Source organism: Acartia tonsa, chromosome 14 (assembly GCF_053477335.1).
Source record: "Acartia tonsa isolate MP-2025a chromosome 14, ASM5347733v1, whole genome shotgun sequence".
NCBI classification, from domain to species: Eukaryota; Metazoa; Arthropoda; class Copepoda; order Calanoida; family Acartiidae; genus Acartia; species Acartia tonsa.
The window spans coordinates 12,841,507-12,861,579 of NC_137273.1; the positions used below are offsets into that span (position 1 = coordinate 12,841,507).

The following is a 20,073-nucleotide window of genomic DNA, read 5'->3' on the forward strand; positions in this document are numbered from 1 at the left end:
TTACCAATTGATATTTCTGTATTTTTGTAAATTACATTTACAACATCAATCACTGCGATAATTTATATTCCAATATGGCTTCCAAACCGATTAACATCCGGTGGATTGGACCGGTTCTCCACCATACAGAAAATTCATGTATAGCATCGTGTTACAGACAATTTTCCACGAATATAAAAATAATAATTATAAGATAAATACCAATTTTGTTAGCACGGGCCTTCGGCCCCTCGGGGCTAATAAAACCGGAATCAATCTTATATTTTATCGTTTTATTATCCGCGTAAGGTTGCCTATAAAACGATGCGATAAATAACTATTATATATTTAGTCGCGCTGTCCTTTAACTCAACCAAAACATTTTACAATAACACGACAAAAACAAATTAGGCTGTTGAACAATCAATTGGCAAAATTAATTTATCGCATTAAAGATAGCTTTTAATCAACAATAATACGATTTTTATCATATTAATCGTGGAAAATTGTCTAAATATAATACGATAAATAATTTTTCAGTATGGCTATAATCCTTTGAAGCCATACTGAAAAATTTGTAACCAATGATCTATTTTTTAAACCTAACTGTTCTGTTTTGAAATGGAAAAATATTTTGATTTTATTAAGGAACACCGTGTAGTAATTTACACTATTAAACATTTTATGATCATAATAATGAAACAAAATTTATATTTAAATGATGTTTTAAAGTTTAATAAATTCATAAAGGTCTTTTTCTACGTGCAAATTTTAATTAAGTGTAAATTATTATTTGAAGATATATAAAAATAAATTTAAAACATTAAAATTTTGGAATCAATACTCAAGATTTTTTAATCCTTATTTTTACCAATGAAATATTCCAACCCTTAAATTTGAAAGTGGACGACAATCCAAACTAGGTAGCTTCTTTTTTTTAGTAGCGTAGCAAAGTTATAATTCACTTTGTTTGTTCGACCGTCTGTTTGTCTGTCAGTCCATAACGCTATGGAGAATGTGATTTTCTAGACTGCTTCTTAAGAAAGACCAGGGAAGTCTAAGCTTTAAATTTTAAGTGGGGTAAATTGAGGTTTTTCAAAGATTTGATTGAGGTGATCAAAAGTATTTTCATATACTATGAGGGGCCCTAGGGGGTAAAATGAGGGATTTCAAAGTTTGAGGAAGGTAAATTCTACTGACTACTGATTTTTTGGGGGGGTGGGGACAACTTTTAACATAGCAACCAGTATATATATAACTTGGTCGGTCTGTCGATCTTGCTACAAAAGGCATATCCTGCTCTATAACTCACATTGTCCACTTGTGCATCTAAGATATTTTTCCATTATATAAAAGGTTTAGATTGTGATTCAAGTCCAATTAAGGAGAATTTAATCAAAGAATTTTCTCTAATCATAAATTTTTTTATAATTAATTCAAATATTTTGAAAATGGTTAATATTGAACAACTTTTCCAGTATGGCTTTGAAAGCGATTAATATCCGCTGGATTAGAACCGGTTCTCAGCCATACTGAAAAATCATGTACAGCATCCTATTACAGACAATTTTCCACGAATAATAAAGTAAAATAATAAAATTAATACCAGTTTTGGAAGTCCAGGCCTTTGACCCTCACGGCTAACAAAACTGGCTTTAATCTTATAACTTTTCAGTTTAATATCCGCGGAAAGGTGTTTATAATACGATGGGATGAACAACTTTTATCACACATTTTTTGAAGTTGTATTAATTATACTATTATTTATTTTATTTATACTGTTGGGAATTTGGGTGGACTGCGCCTTAGTTACAGGGATCTAATGAGATAAGACAGTGACCCATAAATTGATATACATCCCCAATGATAATACACAAAATTACCCATTTGAACGATTGTTTTTAGAAAAATAGAGCTTGTTTATAAAACTTTGGGTCCAGATATAATTTGCAGACCAATGTCTCCTCACACCCTGAGGGTGTAATCTTTTTATCTATATTAGGGATATATATCAATTTATCCTCCGTTGTCCTATCTCTTGAGATCCCTGTAATGTAAGTTCATCAGTCCACTCCAATTCCATGAATTATTATTATTATATGTATATTTTCCATCTAAACTTGAAACTGCACAGGGAATATAATAGATCTAGCGCAGTTTACAATGAAATATTCGTGGTAACGATTATCTCCAACAATCTATGAACATTTAGGCTGCTAACTGTAAAACGGTGGAATGTACAAATTATGCTCGTACAAAATATTCTCCGACAAAAAAGGCATTTGCACAGTTATCTCGCAGTGAACATAATACGCGAAAAAGACTTATTTTACGCGTTTTTTGTTCAGTGAAGATTTCCCTGTGCATCATTGGATCTTGGCAATTATAGATTAATTAAAGGCCTTCTTATGCCGCTTAAAACTTGCATGTTTGTTCAGCCGTTTTGCAGCTAGCAGCTTTGAAAGTACATAGATTTATTTTGGAGATAATCATTACCAGGAACATTTTACCGTGAACAGCACTAGATCCGGAATAATGAGTAGTTAATTAATTAATAATTAAGGTTACTTTTTACATCAATATTCTAGCTTCAATAAGACTTTTTAAAATTAAATATTTACAACTATATACAGGGAATTTTTCACACTTTAAATGTATTGGGGCTCCAAATCCGATTCATATCCGCTGGATTAGAACCGGTTCTGAGCCATACTGAAAAATATGGTATCGTATCACAGAGATTTTTCCGCGAATAAAATATGTAAAAAAACATTAAATTAATCCCTATTTTGTTGGCCCGCGGAAAACTGTCCATAATATGAGGCTTTAAATAACTTTTTTTTTACATTTTGTTGTATTTATTTATGCGTTTTTTTTATGTTTGGTAATTATATTTTCAACTTGAGATGTAAATAAAATTTAAAAGATTCAAATTATGAGATTCATGCATTATATTTTATCATAATTAAGACATTTTTATATAAAAGTATAGTTTTTATAACTGCTAAGAAAATTTAATGAGTGAATTTAAATTAAATACTAGATTTTCTTATTCACATTTAATGACTAAATTTATCTAAATAGGAAAAAAATGATAATAAAAAAAAAAATTGGAAAAAATATTGATATTTTAAGTAGAAAGCATAATTTAAAAACATAACAGCTAATAACAAAGACAAATAATAACACATTTAAATTTTTAGAACATTTTTTTAATTTGGAAGATCTTCAAAATTAAGGAATTATCTAAAGGCAGGGGATTAATAGCTAAATTGGTTGGGGATAGTCCCTTTCGTGGCAACGCCCCTTAAGGAGCGTTTCTTCGTATTTTCACAGTAGCTTTTCTCCTATTTCCAGCCCCGTTCGGGGTGCTCTAACCCTGCGTGGCTAATTGCCTAACCCTTCGTGGCAATCACCTAACCTAACCCAATAAAACCTAACTTAACATAAAACAACCCATCAAAAGCCATTTTCAAGATGCGACGAATCGCTTCTTTAGAGCTGTTGCCACGAAAGGGACTATACCCAATTATTTTTTCTCAGGAATCTAATTAAGATTACAACTAAAATTTAAGAACTTTCAATAAAACAACTTTTTATATTAATATCATCTGGTTTGACTAGCTTAGTTTTGGCTTTACTACTGGCGGCTGCTGCGTGGGGATTATCGCCATGATCCTCTGCACCACCAACACCTGAGGCAGTATTAGTAATATCATCCTCTAATACATTTCCAATAGAAATATTCTTGGAATTACTTCGAGATCTACTTCTAGCTTCTATATTAAGAAGGGGAGACATGGAGGAATCACTATCACTTAATAAGCTGGAGCTCGTCAGCATGGGGCTAAAATGCGACATCTTTTGGGGACTTTTCAAACCATTTTTCCTCATATTATTAAGACCCCCGGTCGCACCGTGTTTTCTTGGACTTTTACTGGTGTTATTACTACTGTTACTGGAGCCCCGACCACCACCATTATTGGCGGATTCTGGTTTCAATTCACAATTTGATAAATCATACAGGGGATGGTCCATGGCGGATGTTTTGTTTGTGTTTATGTAACAGCCTTTTCTTTGTGCTGCACCTCCGGCTGGTTGACCGCTGGCTTCACTACCTGTAATAGAGACATACTATCTAAATCAGCCACTAAGGTCATAATTTTTTCATTGCATTCGCATTATGAGTCAGCTATGAATTGTCGCATATCTTAGGATAAAGCTTTTTTTAGTAAATTAATTCGCTTAAAAATGTCTTCCCTTGTAGGTATAATGTTAAGCATATAACAACAGATATAACAAGTTTTGAATAGTTTGAATTTCTTAGAATAAAGTTAGCTTTCTAAAAATTATATTGTCAAAAATTTCGTTGCAAATAATGTCGCCGTATCTCGTATATGACAAAATGTAAACATTAGAGTAAAATACTAGAGGGAGAAAGGGGTTAAATAACTTTATCTCCCCATCGCAACCACCTTGTGCAACCTTTCTATTGGGTCATTGAAAATCAACCAATGGTGCCGCTTATATTAACACAGCTAAGTAGCAGAAAATAATTTAGAAGCAGACGAAGAAGGTCTTTGAAAAAGAAAGGGAGGTTGCTGTGTGTATTACATCTATACTATAGATCTGGTATGTAAACATTAGTCTGTCTGCAAAATTTCACTTTTTAATTTTGACGAAAAATGGGGTCAGATGGACTGTCTAGATATACTATATCTATTGCAACTTTACTAATTAATTAAAATCACCAAAATTTGATATAACAGTTGGGGAGTTGAATCCATTTTTATAGAAGCAGAAATCTATGATTACGGTTTTGACCCTCTAAAAAACGTAATCTACTATTCCACTTTCCCCTCTCTTGGTGATGATATAATCAACGCCGATATGATTTTTGTAATCTACCATTCCAATTTTGCCTCTCTTGCTGATGATATTATCAATGCCGATACGATTTTTGAAATGTACCATTCCACTTTCAAGAGAGGCGAAACTGGAATAGTGGTTTACACTTTAAACATTGACATAATTGAAATCATACATAATATTTTTAGATTATGTTAATCGTAGGAATGTATAAAATAATATTTATAATTAAAAGTTTTCTATGTAAAATAAAAATAATAACTAGAATATACCATTACTATTATGTCGATTTAAAAAAAGGAAATCAATGTTAATGAATACACTGATATGTAAACATAAATGTACCATTCCAGTTTCGCCACTATTGAAAGTGGAATGGTACATTTCAAAAATCGTATCGGCGTTGATGATATCATCACCAAAAGAGGGGAAAGTGGAATGGTAGATTACGTTTTTTAGAGGGTCAAAACCGTAATCATAAATAATATTTCTGCTTCTATAAAAATGGCTTCAACTCCCCAACTGTATAAGGATTTGGGGAACTTTAATTATTAATTAAAGTCATGTGATCACTTATATAATAGGTGCAAGGATGACAGCATCCATGAGTAGCGAAGCACAAAGTATCATGGTATGGACAAACAGACAATGTTATTTAACTTAATTACTTGCACTACCTGCACTGGAGGATCTAGTGGCACTGTACTGGGGACAAGTATTCTGTACAGCCTCTATCCGAGGGTGGACACTAGTGGCACTGTACTGGGGACTAGTATTCTGTACAGCCTCTATCCGAGGGTGGACAAGGGAGTTATTCTGGTCAAAAGAAGAACGGGTTGGATGCACCTTATTCATAGCAAATATATATATTCAGTACTCTTTATCGTAATTTCTCAAACATTCAAAATTTAATACTCAACAGAAATAACCAAACATTTTTAAAATTTCAACAGCTTTAACAAGAAATATATTTTTTTTGTATTGAATAATTAAATATTTTTTATAACAAACTGTTTTAGATATATAGGACTGCTCTTATCAATTCATTTTAAATTAAATGAGAGGGGTTCTGTGCTCACTGAGCACTTAGAAGGAAAGCAATTCCTAACAATTTAAATTATGAAACTTCATTAATGCAATTCTTGTATAAAAATATATATTATGCCTGGGTTAGATGGTCTGTAGGGCTGGGTCGACCTTTGGTAACAGGATCATTGTGGGCTGCTGTATGCTGTACTAAAGGAACAGATATTAGACCTCCTCCTAAGATAAATAAAGGAATAAAGGTTGGTTATACAAATGATCTTTACGTGTAGATGGATAAATAAACTACTAGAGGAACAAATATTAGACCTCCTCCTAAGATAAATAAAGGAATAAAGGTTGGTTATACAAAGAATCTTTATATGTAGATAGATAAATAATGTAATACAGATATTAGACCTCCTCCTATGTTAAATAAAGGAATAAAGGTTGGTTATACAAAGATTCTCTATGTGTAGATGGATAAATAAAGTACTAAAGGAACAGATATTAAACCTCCTCCTAAGATAGATAAAGGAATAAAGGTTGGTTATACAAAGATTCTCTATGTGTAGATGGATAAATAAAGTACTAAAGGAACAGATATTAAACCTCCTCCTAAGATAGATAAAGGAATAAAGGTTGGTTATACAAAGAATCTCTATATGAAGATAGACAATAATGTCATAGTGGAACAGATATTAGACCTCATCCTAAGATAAATAAAGGAATAAAGGTTGGTTATACAAAGAATCTCTATATGTAGATAGACAATAATGTAATAGTGGAACAGATATTAGACCTCCTCCTAAACATGTAAAAGAATCAAAGTTGGTTATACAAATGATCCATATGTGTAACAGATATTAAACATCCCCCTTGAATATATAAATATATAATATCTAGTAGTCCATTCTTACCAGTATTACTAGTGGAGTATATTGGATCCAACATGAGGTGGTAGTCATGAAAATATTCTTGCAGTTCCTTTTTACCTGTAGAACTATTGGAGTATATTGGATCCAACATGAGGTGGTAGTCATGAAAATATTCTTGCAGTTCCTTTACCTGTAGAACTATTGGAGTATATTGGATCCAACATGAGGTGGTAATCATGAAAATATTCTAGAAGTCCATTCTTACCAGTAGAACTAGTGGAGTATATTAGATCCAACATGAGGTGGTAATCATGAAAATATTTTAGAAGTCCATTCTTACCAGTAGAACTAGTGGAGTATATTGGATCCATCATGAGGTGATAATCATGAAAATATTCTAGTAGTCAATTCTTACCTGTAGAACTATTGGAGTATATTGGGTCCCACATGACGTGGTAGAAGTCCATTCTTACCTGTTGAACTAGTGGAGCCTAGTGGATCCAACATGAGGTGGTAATTATAAAAATATTCTAGAAGTCCATTCCTACCAGTAGATCTAGTGGAGCAAGTTGGATCCAACATGAGGTGGTAATCATGAAAATATTCTAGTAGTCCATTCTTACCTGTTAAACTAGTGGAGCCTTTTGGATCCAACATGAGGTGGTAATCATGAAAATATTCTAGAAGTCCATTCTTACCTGTTGAACTATTGGAGTATGTTGGATCCAACATGAGGTGGTAATCATGAAAATATTCTAGAAGTACATTCTTACCTGTTGAACTATTGGAGTATGTTGGATCCATCATGAGGTGGTAATCATGAAAATCCTCAAGCAGGCCAGACTTGGATGTGCGATGGTTTACAGGAATCCCCTTCTTTATCACAAATTTTCATAATTTTGTGTGTTTGTCTTTTCTGTCTGTACCAAAAGATCTCGCTTACATTTAACCCTGAACTATATTCTATATTATACCCATGAGGTTAAAAAGTACAGTTGTTTATTCATTTTAAGGAGGGGATATGAATCACTTTAATGTATAAAAATTATTTTACATCAACCCCCCCTCCCCTTCCCACAAATATATATTTATATGTAACAAAATTCAATGTTAAGGGAAAAATTAACCCCATTGGTTTTATACATAGAATATTTTTTTTAGAAACAAAGCTATCCTATAATTCAGTCCGTCCGTCAGCTTTAACACTAAGGAGAAATGTTATTTTCTCACCTGCTATTCAAGCTAGACAGTTGATTGTAAATATTCCCTATATCATTTACTTGGTCTGTTGGTCTTTTTAGTCATGCTACAAAAAAAAATATAAAATATATGTGAAATGATTCATGATTTTCTTTAATTTTCTGTTCAATTTATATCACTTTGTAGTTTACTACTTATGGATGCTTTCATCCTTGCTTCATATCTAGATGTTTGAAAATTATTATGAAATTTTGTGATTTCCTTGTTGGTGACAGGTTTAATATCTACAGTGTCAGGTATAAGACCAGAGATACCATGCAACCCAAGGTCAGACTTATCATCAGACTACAATAGATAGATAGATAGATAGATAGATAGATAGATAGATAGATAGATAGATAGATAGATAGATAGATAGATATATAGATAGATAGATAGATAGATAGATAGATAGATAGATAGATAGATAGATAGATAGATAGATAGATAGATAGATAGATAGATAGATAGATAGATAGATAGATAGATAGATAGATAGATAGATAGATAGATAGATAGATAGATAGATAGATAGATAGATAGATAGATAGATAGATAGATAGATAGATAGATAGATAGATAGATAGATAGATAGATAGATAGATAGATAGATAGATAGATAGATAGATAGATAGATAGATAGATAGATAGATAGATAGATAGATAGATAGATAGATAGATAGATAGATAGATAGATAGATAGATAGATAGATAGATAGATAGATAGATAGATAGATAGATAGATAGATAGATAGATAGATAGATAGATAGATAGATAGATAGATAGATAGATAGATAGATAGATAGATAGATAGATAGATAGATAGATAGATAGATAGATAGATAGATAGATAGTTAGATAGATAGATAGATAGATAGATAGATGTCCCCGCAATTCTGGAATTCATCTGGGATCTTCTATCTATCTATCTCTCTATCTATCTTTCTATCTATTTATTTTACCTGAACATCAGGTAGAACACCACTTTGTGATATCCTCACAATTCTAGAATTCATTTGGGATCTTCTATCTATCTATCTCTCTATCTATGTATCTATCTATATATTTTACCTGAACATCAGGTAGAATACCACTTTGTGATGTCCTCACAATTCTGGAATTCATCTGGGACTTCTGAGAACCTCGAGTGGACACTACATCCAACTTAAATACAACAAAATTTAGGTTTACAAATAAAATGTACTCATTTGAAAAATAGATTTATTACCCTGGATGGTTAATCAGCTTCAATGATTTCTAGCAGATGTTGATTTTTGTTTATAATGCTTACTAATTAAAATTGGATTTTCAGTAGTAAACTTTTGGGGGGCCATTACTCCCTCCCTGGTTGAGATATGGCCTTCAAACTTTTTCTTATTTTTTAAAATCTATTTCTCAACTTTGAAGCGTTTTGCAGCCATTCTTGCAAAAGGTAGAAGATTTGAGCATAAGAAAAATGCGCTAAACCCATTTTTAGATGTTGACACCTAAGTTTTGAATTTTAGATTTTACTGTACATTTTTAATAAAAACTGAATTATTTTTTTGATGTTCTTTGAATTGCCTTAAAAAACGAAGAAAATAAGTCATTAATCATTAAATTCTGATAACTATAAGTTGGGTAAAATTGCTTTCAAAAAAGTTCTCATAAAAAACACACACTGTATAATTAAATGAATCAAATGAAAAAAACTACTTTTTTAATAAAATGTGTACACATTATAAACATTAATGGGGTCGGATTGTTCCTATTGGTCCAATAAAGTGATTGGGGATCTAGACTTACTTAAATAATTACTCAAAAATTAATAGTTTTAGGGGCAAAGCTGTTCTAAATTGAGGAGGGAATGTGGTAATGGAGGGGAAGCCAGCTGCGAGCAGACAACATGAAAATCTGGTGCAATATCCAAGTAATAATATATCCATTATTGACTTACCCCTTGATTTGAATCCCCTGAAAGATTTCTTCTCGTAGATCTTTTCACTGTTCCTATTTCTACTATCTTTAAATCACTAAAATATCATACAGTTAATATTTAGTATTATAGATAGCTTTCCGCAGATATTAAAATAAAAATTAGAAAATCTAAAACAGTAATGTTAACCACGAGGTAGTATTAATTTTATGATTTTAATAATCCTGGAAAACTGTCTAAAATACTATATGTTACATGATTTTTCAGTATGGCTGAGAACCGGTTCTAATCATGCGGTTATTAATCGGTTTCGAAGTCACACTGGAAAAACAATATGTATAGTTTTTGAAGAATCAAAATCTCCAATTGTATTGAATCTTAAAAGTAGCAATGTCTAACAATCATTCTGTCTGTCTGTCTGTCAGTCTGTCTGTCTGGGTTCCATGAGTGACAAACGTGGATGAGAACAATCTGTCTGTCCATCTATCTATCTATCTATCTATATATCTATCTATCTATCTATCTATATATCTATCTATCTATCTATCTATCTATCTATCTATCTATCTATCTATCTATCTATCTATCTATCTATCTATCTATCTATCTATCTATCTATCTATCTATCTATCTATCTATCTATCTATCTATCTATCTATCTATCTATCTATCTATCTATCTATCTATCTATCTATCTATCTATCTATCTATCCATCTATCTATCTATCTATCTATCTATCTATCTATCTACACATCTATCTATCTATCTACCTATCTATCTATCTATGTACCTGGGAAAGTTAACAGGTCTGTAGTGTGGAGCCATACTGGATACATCTTTACTTTCTCGTCTACTACGAGTCTCTACATCAGTAACGCCTAACAAAGAAATTTAAAAATCACGAAACCTTTCATAAATGATATTCTTTTTGTATAATTACATGCAGTATTGGATATAGAATACATGGATATTGCGACATGGTAATTTTCGACGTTTAGGTTGTTAATATAGTCCTCAGATGTTGGTCAGTAAGTTCTTCCATGGTCAGAGGAGGGAATGAGTTAGTGTCATAAATGGGGGAGGGGGGGATATACTTATATTTGCCAGCTTGGAGAAATATCTTATCAGGGTAAGCCAAAATCTCTTACAATATCCACCTATTCTATATCCATTTAGACAATTGGTAAAAATGCTTAGTGAAAAGAAATTTTAATCAATTTTGCAATTTTATTCCTTCATTTGGAAAGAAATAGCAAGTTTGCAAATTAAAATTGTGTTTTAATGCAATTTTGGCAACAATTAATTTGGAATTGTGAAAAAAGAGTACATCCTAAAATTAAGTACATTTATAAAGTACTGCGATGACAATAAGATTCTCTACAATTTGGTCTGTCCATCAGTATGTAACGGATATCTCGTACAGTAAATTTAGGCTAGTTAGAATTGTCCTTTAGATTTTAAACTTAGCCTAGACAGCGTAGCAACTGATAAATCTTTAACAGAAAGTCAATGTGTCCATTTTGAACATCCACTCTTTCAAGAGAATCCCACTTACCAAAAAATACCCCCCTCCATATCAAATGTTTTAATTTTAATTTTACCACCTGAAGATATCATTCTTCTGACATGATTATCCACTGGATTTGTCATTCTCCTACCCCCTCCATCCCCGCCCCCACCACCCACAGGGGTTGTGATCCTCCGAGGTCCCTCCCTGACAGGTGTGGGGATCCTCCTAGCCCCTTCCCCCACACCACTTGGCGTGCTTAATCTATTTATAGTTTCACCTCTGTAGCTGCCTGAACTACTCGAATCTCCACGAAATCTAAACAATAAATGTACAAGAATTAGAGAGGAAGGGGAAATTATAAATAACCCTAATACCCAGGGAGTGAGGGAGGGGACAATGGATCGAATATTCAATTTTTAGGAATGTGCGAGAATTTAGCAGTTTCTCACTGAGTTTGAGTACTAGCGAATGAAATGCCGCTACTCGTTGTGTTTGTTTTGAATATAGCAGATGGGGAGAAGGGAGGTGGTGGCAAGGGAAATAACTACTCATTGTGTTAGTTTTGAATGTAGCAGACGGGGAGAAGGGAGGTGTGGGCAAGGGAAATAATTACTCGTTGTGTTAGTTTTGAATATAGCAGACAGGGAGAAGGGAGAAGGGAGGTGGGGGCAAGGACAACAGAATAAAAAGGGGCAGTCATATTCTTGCCCAGCCAGCTAGCAGCTGGCCGGGTCCAATATAAAAATCACACAATAAAACCTCAACATATTTCATCAAAAACAAGTTACGATTTCACTTTACATGACGCTATGGAAATCTATTATTTAATTAACAATCCCTTCAAATTTCCTCATAATTTATTGGATTAATCTGGATTTCATGGCCTTTCTTTGATAACTCTTAAATTAAATTAATTGCCCATTGTCCGCTCCCTTACTCCCTGCTAGTACCCAAAGTTTTATAACTAGGTTATCATATTCATTTATTGATTTGTTGATTGGTCAATTTAAAACCAATAGTGTCCAAACTTTTTAACCAATAATTTTGTCTACAGATGTCGTAAGTATGTATATCATCATTAGGGATGTTTATCAATTAATCGCCCATTGTCTTATCTATTAAGATCCCTGATAGGTATAGATGTATATTGTATATTCCAACTACCTCACCTAAAAAGCAAGGACCCTTTAGCTAGCAGACGAAAATCAATTTTTCCATTAAAATGTAGCTTCCCATAGGTCCTTGGAATGTCTAAAACTATTGTGCCCCAAATTTTAATCTATAAAAAAATAAACATTACAATGGGGGAGGGTCGACTTCCCCTCTCCCCTCAAGTGCTCCTAGAGGCTGCTGGGGGCGTAACCGCTAGTATTTTTAAAAAGAACTTACCGTGGTGATTCTGTGGCAGAATATTCGGGCAAAACAACTTCCTTCTCTTGGATCTAAGTAACAAATAACAAGGATAATGTCAATCTTAAATCATGGCTTTAAAATAAAGATTTTTAAAAATCTTGTAGCAGAGTGTACCTTCTTTAGACTTATTTTAAAAACTAAAAACGAGAAACATGATTTTGAAAAATTGTACCAGTATAATTTACAGTCCAATGTCCCCTCCCTACCTGCCTGGAATAGAAAGGTCTTAAGGAAAAAAGTAAAGAAAATAGAGATGAGTAAAAACACAAATGCAAAGTGTGAGAGGCCAGAGATAGTAAGGGATAAAAACAGTAACAAGTCTTTTTCACTCCACAGGGGAAGCATAGGCCGCTGACAATTTGTCGGTGTTTCTGTAACATTGTGGTTTTTTTATGGACATGGGATAGGGTTGTCAGCCATAAGCCCTATGATTGCGGTGTAAAGCGTCCATTTGCCCATCAGACAACCAACCCTTTGAATGCACGACCTTTGTCTGACAAGTCCTAACTGTGCATGGTAGTGAGTTGCGCCGTTTTTGGCCAATGCATTCCCCCTACTCTAACTATTTATGTCGTGCACCTAACTTAGCAGCAGTAGGAACCATTTTTAACGTCTTGAGTTATGACGCGATGTCGGACCGAGATTCGAACCTATCACCTTCCCGGCGACGAGCGGATGCACTACGTGTTGAGCTACGGTTGCGGGTATAGGACAATGGAAAATAAATTAATGCACATCTCCAATGATAAAAATTCAACTACCCACTCTTTATAGCAATTTTTTGTGTGGAAAAGTTCTGTTAGTTTGCACCAATCAATCATGATTTAAGTCCATTAATTTAAGCCAAACAATAAGAAAACATACTTTAAAAATATATTTTTTTACCAGTATAATTTACAGTCAAATGTCCCCTCCCTCCCTGAAGTCTGCTGGAATAAAGGATATGGCCAGGGAGGAGATTCTAAAGGATATGGCCAGGGAGGAGATTCTAAAGGATATGGCTAGGGAGGAGATTCTAAAGGATATGGCTAGGGAGGAGATTCTAAAGGATATGGCTAGGGAGGAGATTCTAAAGGATATGGCTAGGGAGGAGATTCTAAAGGATATGTGACAGTACAATCTATTTGAAATTTCCATTGTTGGATTAACCTACTAGGGGGGGGGGGGGGAGTTACTAAATTTTACATTTCTAATACCTTTAAAACTTTAGGATGCAATATTAGATTAAAACAAGACACAGTGTAAAGTGGCACCAAAAAATTACGTCATACGATAAAATAATAATGAGAGGCCAGTATAATTTTACCAATGGTCATTTACATTGTATACTGGCCTCTCATTGGTCAACTTTATTTTATGACGTCATTTTTTGGTGCCAGTTTACGCTGTCTCGATTAAATTTACTAATAAAAACTCAACAACCTAAATATTTTTAAACAAGGATGACAACATCCATAAGTAGCGAAGCACAAAAAATCGTAGATTGGAATACGTAGATTTAAAAGGTTTTTACTAAAATCAAGAATAGATTTATTGGATAAAATAAACATGAAACCTTGTCTTATTTTGCATGATGACGATGGTCAAAGTAAATTATATTAAAGTTGCTCATAACAATGAGAAAAATTATTTTGATACAGATATCCCATAAAAGTTTGAAAATTGCATCAAAATATACAAAGGTATGGGGAAATATGTAAAACATATAAAAATAGCCAAAAACCTGATAAAAGGCAGTCTGGCCGTCATGGTTGTTTTATTAAAACGACAAAAATTTAATTTTTAAATCCTTAACTTAAAAAATTTGGAAAATCGGACCATATACAATGAAGATATGGAAAAAAGTGTTAAATATATAAAAATAGCCTAAAACCTGCTAAAAAGGCAGTCTGGCCGTCATGGTTATTTTGTTTAAAAGACAGGATATTTAATTTTGATATATATAACTGAAAAAAATTTTGAAAATTGGACTATAAACACTGAAGATATGGATAAAAATGTTTAATATATAAAAAACAGCCTAAAACCTGCTAAAAAGGCAGTCTGGCCGTCATGGTTGTTTTCTTTAAAAGACGGAAAATTTAATTTTGATATCTATAACTGAAAAAATTTTGAAAGTCGGACCATAAACACTGAAGATATGGAGAAAAATGTGAAAAATATAAAAATAGCCTAAAACCTGCTAAAAATCGGTCTGAACGCCAATGATGTTTTATAGTCAATTGTGCTCCTTAATGATGGGAATGTTGTCAAAAAATTTCAGCATTCTATCTTTTATAGGAGCTGAGTAAATCCCATTTCCCCCATAGCGTTACGGACTGACGGACTGACGGACGGACGGACGGACAAAGTGAATTATAGAGTAGCTTCGCTACTAAAAATATAGCTTCTTCCTTTCTTCAATTTAAAATTCGTATTGGGGTAACTGTGGTTCTAACAACAATTTTGAATAAATTTTATCCGGTGGAAAAGAATCTGATTTGAAGACATGATAAAATATTTATCTAATATCTAAATATAATTTGCATGACATAAGTAGGACAAGAAAAATATTTCTCGTATTTATTCGAATCCGGTGGATAGAAACCGGTTCTCATCCATACGAAAAAAACTATGTCTAGCATCGTATTGTATCCAGCTTTCTACGAATATAAAAATGTTTTTTTAGCCCGTGCCTTCGGCACCTCGGGGCTATAAAACTGGTTTTAATCTTATAATTGTACATTTTTTATCCGCGGAAAGCTGCGATGCGAGAAATAACTATTAAACCGTAAGTGTTTAAAGATTGTGTTTTCAAAGATTATATAAAGTATATAACTCTATGTTGCTGGGCTTAAAGTTAAACCACATAAAACTAAACCAAACCAATATAATGCTTGTTTTGGGGTTCAATTTTCAAAAGTTAGAAGCGCAGCTAATCTTAAAAGTAAAAGGTTGCCTTTCTGTCTGTGTCAAAACCGCTGAACCAATACAGTTCACCTTTACTTTAAAGCTTTGTATTGGTTAATGGTAGGCTTACAACTATTTGAGGACTCAGCCCACTCAAGCTAAATTTTTCTAAGAAATATGAAAAAAAATGTAGGGTCGACTAACCCTTCCTCCTCTCTTCCAAGTGCTCTTGAGTCTTTGGTGAAGGTTGATTACTACGTAGGGACAGACATTTACAGTAGGTACCAAGACCGTAAAAGCTATACTATTGAAGATAACTAACCAACCCTTTGGTTGCACGACTTTTGTCTAGAAGTAGTCCTTATACTAAAGTAACAGGATGTCTGTTTGTCTTTCTGTGTGTTTGTGTGTCTATGTGTTTGTACCGAAGGATCTCGCTAACCGCTGAACCGATCGGGTTCTCCCTAACAGGGTAGATTCTCATAGGTCTCGGGAAGGTTTATAACTATTTTGAGGGAGGGTACCACCACCCTCCCAAGAGAAATCACAATAAATCGAAATTTTTTTTCTCGAATACAGACTCCTAAGTAACATTTCACGGTAACGTAGAATCTTGATAGAGACTCCTACGTAACATTTCACGGTAACGTAGAATCTTGATAGAGACTCCTACGTAACATTGCAAGGTATCGTATCATTTTTTAAACAAACATTTAAAGTGCCACTAGAGGCCTCTAGGGGCGTATCCGCTATCTAAAAAACAAAGTAGAACGATGTATGTCCGTCTGTCTGTCCGTCTGAAGCTTAAGATCTCAGTAACCACTGAACCGATTGGGCTCTACTCTTCAGGGAATATACCTACTGGTCCTGTGATGGTTTTAAGCTATTTTCTTGGGGGGTGGGACACCCCCAACCCCCCCAAAAAATGAAAAATACCCCCCCAAAAAAATTTTTTTTTTTTACTTTTTCTTTTTAAATCTAAAATACGAAAAATTAGGTTGATCAAACCTCTTGGGGCAAAGCCCCTAGAGGCTAGGGGCGAAGCCGCTAGTAGTAAATAAAGTGTTACCTCTGGATGAATAAGAAATGGAGTCTGTACACTGTCCGAAATATCATCACTGAAAAGTAAATAGTTTGTTATACTTTAAAAATAATTAGGGATATCTGTTGTTTGTTTATAATAGCAAGGCTACTCTATAATTCGAATTTTCCCTTTGTATGTCTTTCCTTCTGTATGTAACTTCCCTTGTAAGTGCCTATCTCGTACTTGAACATGCTCCCACCCTTTTTTGTCTGTACACTGTCCGAAATATCATCACTGAAAAGTAAGTCTGTTATATTTTTAAAATAATTACGCGAAAGGGATATATGTCGTTTGTTTATAGTAGCGAAGCTACTTTATAATCCGAATTTTCCTTCTGTATGTCTTTCCGTCTGTATGTAACTTTCCTTGTAAGTACCTATCTAGCACTGAAACCTGTCCCCATCCTTTTTAAAAATTAACAGAAAATAAGAAGGAGAAGGGTATTTTTTCCTGTGCTCCTAACCCCAGCGCGAGACCCTAACCCTGTGGGGCTTATACCTAGGTTACCCTAACGCTGAGGTGCTGACCTAAAAAAATAAGCAAACTAAAGAAAAAGTACCCCTCCCCCCCCTTTTTAATTTAGTTCAATAACAAGGCAGGGGATCTCCATGCTCGACAAGGCACTATGAGAGAAATTACCAACTTTTGAACTTACCTTATTATATTAGATCTTATTCTAACATCTTCTGTGCTGGAATATTCTGGTGGCGGGGTGCCCATGCTAGGACTCGTACTGTTGCCCCGCAAGGCCTGCAGGGACCGAGACAGTGGCATCCTGAAGATAAAGTTAAGATTTAGCATGGAATTGATAGGGATGGGTTCGAATCTCGACCAAAAATTAAGACGTTTAAAGTTGATCCTACTGCTGCTACGCCAGATGCGCGACTCAGTCATATCGTTAGTTTCAAAAACTAATTTAAGGCTTCAAAATATTAAAATTGGTGCCAAATATTGCTAAATTCCCTAATTTTCATACTGGGGTTAAACGTGTGAAAGAAAGGGGTTAAATGGGAATATTATAAATATTGAAATAGCTATACATTTTCATACGGCCAGGATATCGTTGTAAATCACTAATTATCCCTTTCAAAAACTTAGCTAGACCATTTAATTTTATTGGGCAATTTGAGTTTTTTAAAAAATATTGGATTTCTCAAATAAAATAGCATGTTCATATGATCACGGAACCTTCGCATATTACAAAAAAAATTTTCTAGCTAAAGTTTTTTTTTGTTGAAATATACATGAAAAAATTTAAATAGATATAAAATTTGTATAATAGATAAGATTTTTAACACTGAAAGGTTTTTTTACTTAATATTTACTTAATATGCACGTCATTATAAAGTATAAACATTGTTTACTGAAGCAAAATGTTGTACAGATTAAATAGTGATTGTCAAAGAACCACTTTATCTTGTTTGACTTGTAATTTTACAGTTCGTATTTGTAAAGTAGCGGCACTGCAGAAAAAAAATTTATCTTCAGTTAAAATTTCCCTCCTTTTTATGAGGTTCTTATGATAATACTCCACTGTAACTTAAGAAGGGGTCATCTTAAACGGGTCAACATATGGGAGAGGGAGAGGATTAAGAATAAAATGAGAGATAAAAAACAAGGATGATAACTTCCTTAAAAGCAAAATAGTAGTAAAGGACGGAGCGGCCTTGATTATAGAAAAGCTTCACTTTTAAAAATTGGTCCTTAGAAACACATTCTTACAAAGGTATATCTAACATTGTCTCACATAAAAGTTAATTTTTAAAAGCGAAGCTTTTCTATAATTAGGGTCGGTCCGTCCATACGTCCGTCTGTCACTCCGTACGTCCGTCCGTAACAGATAGCTTTTTTCGTTAATTTAGGCATGTTAGAACTGTCCTATCGATTTCAAACTTTGCATAGTGATTCCTGCAGTAATTAGGTAAGATTTAGAAAGCGTAGCAACTCTATAATCAATTTTGCATCGACTCTTATACATTTATAATCTGATTATTTAATTTTGACACTATACAAGTGTTAATGTCCGTTTGTCCTACCAGTTCAGCGCTTCGCTTTTATGGATGTTGTCATCCTTGTTGTTTCTATAAATGCTCATATTTAAACTTCCTATTGTATAGGATTATGGGGGGTGGGGTGTGTTCACAGGGTTTTTTAACCCCCCCCCCCCCTCCCATATTCAATTGAATATGATTTACTTTACAAGGCATAGGAAAAAAACAAGCCGTTCTTATTTTCTCTGCTCCCTTCCTGAACTACAAATGAATTCTTAAGAGCAACTTTTTTTATGGGGGGGGGGGGAGGGAGATTAGAATATAGAATTAGTTTTTTTCTTCGGCACCTCGGGGCCAAAAAAACTGGTTTTAATCTTATAATTGTACATTCTATATCCGCGGAAAGCCGTTTATAATACAATGAAAGAAATAACTATTATTGTCCATGTTTTACCTTTTACCTTTATTTTGGCAGAAAATAGTAGTAAATCATATTCAATTGGATATGGGGGGGGGGGGGCAACTCTGTTTAACTTTAGCCAAATAAAGGAAATCAGAGGGTTTATCAACAAGGATGACAACATCCATAAAAGCGAATCAGTAGTACAAACAAACAGTAACACTTGTAGATTGTCAGAACTGAATAATCAGAATAAAGTATAAACAGAATTATAAGTTAATATTATAAAGTTGTTCCACTTTCTTAATCTATCAGTTCTAGATGTACAGACGGACGGACGTGAAACCAACCCCAATTATAGAAAAGCTTAGTTTTTAACAGCAGTAGATATAATTAACACCCCTTCCCATAAATCTTTACAATAGGAACTTGATGTTTAAATATGAGCAGTTTTAAAAGTTAAAAGAAACAAAATTTAACTTTCACTTTTAATTAAGAAGCTTTATTGTTCATTGGTTCAGCGGTTAGTGAGATCCTTAGTTAGAGCATGACCTGGACCTTTCTAGGGAATAGGTAGAAAGCAATCAATTACAAATCTGCAAAATTAATCTTTTTTTTAAAATAGAATCTGTTTGTTTTGTATTGATTCTCTGCTTGTAAAACTTATATAATAAGCTTTTTTTTAAAGCGAAGCTTTCTATGATTAGGAACGTTCCGTCCGTTCAGAACAAATAGCTATTTTTTGTTAGCTAAAATTTAAATTGGATAGGGAAATGGGCGGAGATATGTTATATATAGAATCTGTACTTATACTTTTGTCTTTCTAACCCCTTCAGTATTCTCATGCAATAATTTTTGTATGCCTTAAAACAGCTATTTTT

The 20,073-nt window shown here is 33.5% G+C and overlaps 1 protein-coding gene across 5 annotated transcripts in view; it reads right to left on the bottom strand.

Moving 5' to 3' along the window:
• Positions 1–20,073, bottom strand: part of LOC145305250 (uncharacterized) — a 49,413-nt gene continuing 29,340 nt past the window's right edge. For 2 of the 5 annotated variants that reach the window (XM_080146849.1, XM_080146847.1), the window contains 12 exons: positions 17,457–17,576; positions 16,787–16,835; positions 12,805–12,857; positions 11,510–11,730; positions 10,696–10,783; positions 9,926–10,001; positions 9,061–9,153; positions 8,211–8,294; positions 7,523–7,625; positions 6,014–6,111; positions 5,517–5,694; positions 2,641–4,097 (listed from right to left, as the gene is read on the bottom strand). In XM_080146849.1, the coding sequence (XP_080002975.1) occupies positions 3,550–4,097; positions 5,517–5,694; positions 6,014–6,111; positions 7,523–7,625; positions 8,211–8,294; positions 9,061–9,153; positions 9,926–10,001; positions 10,696–10,783; positions 11,510–11,730; positions 12,805–12,857; positions 16,787–16,835; positions 17,457–17,576 (1,711 nt within the window). In that variant the 3' untranslated portion in view covers positions 2,641–3,549. Of the gene's footprint in view, positions 1,449–1,700; positions 4,098–5,516; positions 5,695–6,013; positions 6,112–7,522; positions 7,626–8,210; positions 8,295–9,060; positions 9,154–9,925; positions 10,002–10,695; positions 10,784–11,509; positions 11,731–12,804; positions 12,858–16,786; positions 16,836–17,456; positions 17,577–20,073 lie in introns of those variants that run through there. The other 3 variants (XR_013874553.1, XM_080146850.1, XM_080146848.1) reach the window with 3 other exon arrangements.